Source organism: Etheostoma spectabile, chromosome 7 (assembly GCF_008692095.1).
Source record: "Etheostoma spectabile isolate EspeVRDwgs_2016 chromosome 7, UIUC_Espe_1.0, whole genome shotgun sequence".
In the NCBI taxonomy this organism is placed as follows: domain Eukaryota; kingdom Metazoa; phylum Chordata; class Actinopteri; order Perciformes; family Percidae; genus Etheostoma; species Etheostoma spectabile.
Window position 1 is genome coordinate 11,899,921 of NC_045739.1, and position 6,301 is coordinate 11,906,221.

General features: G+C 40.9%; 1 protein-coding gene across 2 annotated transcripts in view; it reads left to right on the top strand.

The window, feature by feature from the left end:
- Positions 1-6,301, top strand: part of gnai3 (guanine nucleotide binding protein (G protein), alpha inhibiting activity polypeptide 3) — a 15,938-nt gene that overhangs the window by 3,697 nt on the left and 5,940 nt on the right. For both annotated transcript variants that reach the window (XM_032521143.1, XM_032521142.1), the window contains exons 2-4: positions 4,062-4,104; positions 4,590-4,731; positions 4,846-5,003. In XM_032521143.1, the coding sequence (XP_032377034.1) occupies positions 4,062-4,104; positions 4,590-4,731; positions 4,846-5,003 (343 nt within the window). The remainder of the gene's footprint in view (positions 1-4,061; positions 4,105-4,589; positions 4,732-4,845; positions 5,004-6,301) is intronic.

Consider the following 6,301-nt stretch of genomic DNA (forward strand, 5'->3'; position numbering starts at 1 on the left):
ATGAAGAGTGCAAAGTATGCAGGAGTATGTTGTTATATAAGTATTATATTACAATATGAACATATGAACAGTATGAACAGCTCGGAAATAGAGAATGAGAATGATGAATAAATAATAAGTAGAACCAGTGAACCATACTTTAACACAATAACAAATAGAGAAGCGACCAAGCAGCTTCTTGTTTACATTCAATATAGCGGCCACCAAATGCCACCAAAGCGCAGCAGCCCGTTGATGTTGCTTCCACGCCATCCAGATCGTTGGTCTGATTTGTTGAAGGACTATCCAGTTGCGTACAGAGTCATTTGAACTATGCCCATTGGTCATGCCTGTTGTGCAGAAAAAATACAGAGCAGACTCACCAGACCAATGCTCAATCTCAAATCTATTAAGCTTGGCTTGGTCTGGTGATAGCCAGACTACACAGTTCAAGCCTCAGCGATGTAACTTTCAGAATTACCACTTTTGTTACCAGAAACAGCCTGTTCCTAAATAGCTGTTAGCTAACTATCAATACTTTACCATTGCTAGTGAATGCAACTATGTCATGGCAGATGTGTATTGCACAGGACCCAAGGAAGCGCATTGTCAAGTTTGAAGTTGTTCTGATAAGCGGTTCTCGAGAAAGCTGCAAGCAGCAAAACCAGAGGTCAAGCAATTGAATCGTTCCGAACAAGCCACGTTTTGAACGTGCAGTGCACTAGTTTTTACAAAGAAAGGCAGTCATCCTTTTATGTTTGTACTAATTTTTCTTGCACCTTGATCTAAAAGATCAAGATGGCAGAACAAAACCATACCAGTAGATCTGCTTCCTACCATTTCAGAGTAACTTATACCCACAAGTGTGAGGCGATTTTTCTCAAACTTTCCACTGTTTTGTTGATAGATTACAGCCTGATTGCGTATGTTGCAAAGAGGACAAGCTATTTTAGGTAGTCGAGTCCTGAGGGGTAATGACTAGTCACTTTGTCGAGGATGTAGATGAATCCCACCAGCCAGTAGCTAACTGAGTTGAGAGGATTAACTTTAAGCAAATATGTGTGGTGCTGCATATGCAGGCTAAAGCCTCATTGTATGGACACATTCATTTTAAAGTTCTGACCACATAGTTGAGGGGAAGCGATTTTTCCAGCCAGTGCCCTCCACTCCCTGTCTGTGCTGGGACAAGAGAGCTATAGGGGGAAAACAAAGAGTTTGGCTGCTGCTCTTTGTACAAAACCACAGAGTTGGAGCGCCAACTCAGCCCTCCAATGAAAATGGTCTCCTGTTTGACCACGAACAGTAATTCATATAACAATCTGCATTTCAGATTCTTGTTAAATGAGGCTTGGTTTGGAGTCCGACTCTTGCATGGGTTTGGACGACTCAGTGAATGTCTGTGTAAAGTTGGTTTGTGAACTGGCAGGAAGCCATGGTTGATGATCAGCCAAAAAATGCCATGAATAGGAGAATTGGTGACTAGGGGAAGGGATCAACACAAATTGTCCTTGCCTTCTGTGTGCGCGGGAGTAAATCTCTTTTGGTGGTGACAGCTTTACTAAAGAATTTGTGGATTTATTTCTTGTTGGACGGCCATCTGAACATTAATCTACTAGAAGACTCCTTGACAGAATTCATCTGTTAAGGATTTCTAACTAGCAGTAGATGTTTTGCCACCTTTTATGGATAAAAATCATAAAAAGACAATGTACATCCTTATTTAAATTTTTTTTACAGGTTCAGTCTTGTTCCTGGCTGCTTTAAAAAGGAAGCAGGTATCCATCTTTCAAATTCCTGTGCCAGAAAACTCATTCTGCAGTTGCTTATAATTATTGTGGTTATATTATTCCAAAGGGTCTTTACTACCAATATAAACTCACCCCAGATGTTTGTGGAGATCATTATTTACTGGTTTTGTGAGTTTGGTATATAATTTTTCATGTGCACACTTGTTTTCATGTCCTTTTATTAAATTCAGCTATGAAAATTGCAGATTCTACTGTAGAGTTAGCCAATGTATGTTACAGAGGCAAAGCACTGAATCCCCTCCACAGATCTTAGCAGTGACTTGGTAAGGGGGGCTATATTTGGCACAGCCAATCAATCATGCTGCCAATTTTCCCCAGAGGCCAACAGTGTCACTGCAGCAGTATAAATGAAACAAACCAGAAGACCTTAGCTTAGCATAAAGACTGGAAACATGGGAAAACTGCTAGCCTGGCTCTCTCCAAAGTTAACTGATGTGCCTGCCTGTCCCAGCGGAAGTGTAACTCCTCCGTGACTGCTTTCGGCTTGCCATTAATATTATATTGCCGCAAATGCTGTCTGCGTGAAGTTTTGAAAAGTTTAAAGAGACTTGCAACCGCTTAACCAGCATTGCCGTGACTTACTGTGACTTTATTAAACTGCAGAGTAAACGTAGTTTTGCTCCGTCTGAACCGCAGTTCTGTGTGTGTCGGAACCCTGCTCTTTGTCAACATGCAGAGAGGACAGATAAGCCCGTCCTTACAGGCTCTCAGGTCACAAAATCTGGCACCGTTTGATTTTTCTTGAATCAGTCCATAATACGGTTGATACCCCAAAAAGTATAGGTACCCAACCCTACCGGTTAGACTATATGCTTGGCTAAATTTTGTCCAAAATTCCTGGCTTTAAGGTGCTTTTCAATTTTGGGGAGTTTTGGACTGCTGAGCTGAACAAAAAAACAATTTCATCACCTTTTAGCTTTAGGAAATACAGACATTTCTCACATTTGATGAACCAGGATTAATCAAGAAAGTAATATCAGATTATTGATAATGAAAATGATTTTTAGTTGCAGCCATAGGCAGACTGGCAATCTAGCAGTTTGGGCAAATGCCAGAAGGCTGATGCAGTCCTGGGCCGATTTGGGCCGATTTGGGTCTTTGCAATTATAAAGCAAATAATGTCCCTGTCTGAAATTAGGCAAGTATGGGCCGAAATTGCCACAGCCCAATTTTTGTCCCAGTCCGCTCCTGGTTGCAGCCCTACATCAACTTTATGATTCCAGTAAACACAGTTAGTGAGTGATCACATCCATGTCGTTGTCATAGTGACACCTAATAGTTGGTTGTAGCCATCTTCACAGAAGGGATAGGATAGTGTGAACTTTCCCTGTCCATTATCATAATAAAGAGGTTGCTTTGTTTCTGTTAAAGTGGAATACAAAATCATACAAATAAATGTCCTATTCAATAAAGAAACCTTCTGTGCTGGTTGACAACAATGCATGTTGTGATGATGTTGCACATATACTGTACTGTGGCTCAGTAAACAAGTGTACATGTTTATTTTGTTTAGATTGCAGACAGACTTTTTAATCATATGTGATGTTTTTATGGCCCCTCGGCTCTCTAACGCCCAGATAAGCATAATATTTGGGATTGTCTTTCCAGTGGAAAAACACTGGCTCAGCCAGGAGTGTGACAACGGTTTCCTGTTTGGCTGATTGTTGTAGAAATACTGTAAAGGTTCATCATGTGAAATTATTGTCCCAGTCATCATTATCACAATGGTCTTTATTGTAATTTAGGCTTTGCTATCAACTGTGCCAGTCATCGGTTCAACATTTGTCACAGATGGATAATATTGTGAAAGCTTTCACTTCCCTATGAGGCCCCCACCTAATATTTCCAATGATGCTCTCTGTGTTTCTACACCTCTTAAACTCCAGCCTGTGGTATACATATTTCGTGATAAGCAGCTAGCATCTGATTCCTCCATGTGACACTGTCATCTGTGTCTTTCTATGGCTGTTGACAAATAGCAAAGCAGATTTAATGCACCCATACACCCAAACCACTGACTGGTGCATCAGATCGCTGCAGCATACAAAGGAGAACTTCCTGACATTATACATTCCCTCAGGCCCGTCAAGAACCTGTTATTAAAATTGATCTCAAGCGTGCTTTTTTCAAATTTTTTACGCAAACATACTATACACTGCATGATTAAATTACATCAGATTAGGTTCATCCGCTATGAAAAGCTGGTTTGATCCATCATCCATATGAGAGGTGTTTTTGTTGCTGCTCTCGTATAACTACTGTCCTTTTTTTCAGGTGCCGGGGAATCTGGGAAAAGCACAATAGTAAAGCAGATGAAGTAAGTTACAGTCCTGATAACCCTGCACATGATAGTATATCAAACTCCTACATCCTCTTAGAAACCTTGATGCTATTTTTTTATTATGTTGACAAAAGACTCACTCCCACTTTTAGCTGCAGCCTTGTTGTCAGAGGTTAATCTGGTGGGGAGAGATGTGGCTAGAAACAGGGTTCATCTTTGTGAAATACTGTGGCGGCAAAGTGGGACCCTCATTTCTCTCAGCTTAGGCAGTGTAGCTCCCTTTTGCATAACATGTTAAACAATGGCCACAGAGGCCAGCCGTAGCCTGGCAGGGCCTGAATAGACTACCCCAGTTCCCACATTAGGGATGCTGCATGCTCACCAAAACTCAAATTCCAGCACTAATGACAGGGTTGCATGAAATGTTTGAAATTTGTTAACATTTGTTAAAACCATTGTTCAAACTGTCAAATATGTACAGTATATGGACTCTAAAAAATTCAGTTTGGGCTCTTTGTCAGAATTATTCATGAAGATGGCTACTCAGAAGAGGAGTGCAAGCAGTACAAAGTGGTGGTGTACAGCAACACCATCCAGTCCATCATGGCCATCATCAGGGCGATGGGCCGGTTAAAGATAGATTTTGGGACACCTGCACGGGCGGTAAGTTAACTACATTTAATAAACCTGACTTTTAAAGAGCCACATCCTCATTTGTGATATGAATCAACACAGGAACAAGTTTACAATGACAACAATTATTGTCTTCATTGCCAGGACGATGCTCGCCAGCTGTTTGTTCTGGCGAGCTCAGCTGAGGAAGGGGTAATGTCGGCAGAGCTGACCGGCGTGATTCAGAGACTGTGGAGAGATGGCGGAGTTCAGACCTGCTTTGATCGATCACGAGAGTATCAGCTCAACGACTCTGCTGCATAGTGAGTGACTGCACTGTGGTTCAGGAAAAATTATCTGCAAAACAAATGCTTTCTCAAATAGTTTCTGTCTTCATAGAAGAATAGAGTAGAATTCCTTTTGTCATTGCGCACACATAAAGACAGCATATTGTGTCGCTTTCTGAAAACCATGCCCACTGGAGAGGAAAACAATCAGCGCTACAATATGCAACTAACTGCCGTAGTTAGCTAAAAACATCAGATTTAAGCATTTCAAAGCATGTTTTTAGCAACTTATTTCCACCTGAGAGGACAAGTTAGCTTTTAATAAGCTAATGTTAGCTACGTATTAGCAAGCTAATGCTGTATAGCTTTCGGATTTATCCACGTTCCACTGTAACAAGTCTCAAAACTCTCAAAATGCTTTAGCTTAACCTACAGAAATATAGTCTAAAACTGACTTTTGGATATATGACTTAGTAACAAAATGCTTCCTTTACACGTTGGGCATAATGGTAGTTATTGTCAGGATCCCGCAGTCTGCAGCAACTTATAAAAACAGTTATTGGTTCTTTACCATGTTAGTGCATCCCACCACTCGGCAGCTTTTAGGCATTTTCTGTTGTTTGCCATCAGATGGAATTGACAAAGAGGCAAAGAGACTTTTGTGAATTGTTTTCCCGGTGGGGGCGGGACTTAAAAGTGCTGGGTCTCTCTGGCAATCCGGATGGTGCTTTTAGACACATAAAACATGAATAACAAATAGAGAAAAATACAAATATATATTATAGAAAAAAAACGAATTTGCTGTGGCCTCTTAAAAACAGTAAAATAGCTGAGATATTGCACATTTGCTGAGTTGTGGCCCTATGTACAAGTAATATGGTTGGGAATAAATAGGTACAAAGAAATATAAAAAGGTGCAGTTGGAATGTAAACATCTGTGTAGTGTTCTTTACAATGCAGCTGTAATTGTAAGTATTGTATTGCTAATGGTCGGTGTAGACAGTCGGTGTTAGTGTTTGTCAGTTCTTTATGGCTGTAGGATAGAAGCTGTTTTTAGTCTGTCTTTGATTTGATGGACCTGAAGCGTCTAACAGAGGGCAGGAAGTCAAACAGATGGTGTCCATGGTGGGATAGGTCTGTTAGTATGTTGGTAGTCTATATCAACAGCGTTTCATTTACGGTGTAGTTCCAGTTTCACTGGATGTCTCTCACCGTCGCTTTCTAAGTGTTGGAATTCTAAACTCCGGGGGATTTCTGAGGACTATGGTTAACTGCTCCTCAGATCTCTGCAGGGTAAATCAAGACAGCAAGCTAGACTATCTGTCCAATCTGAG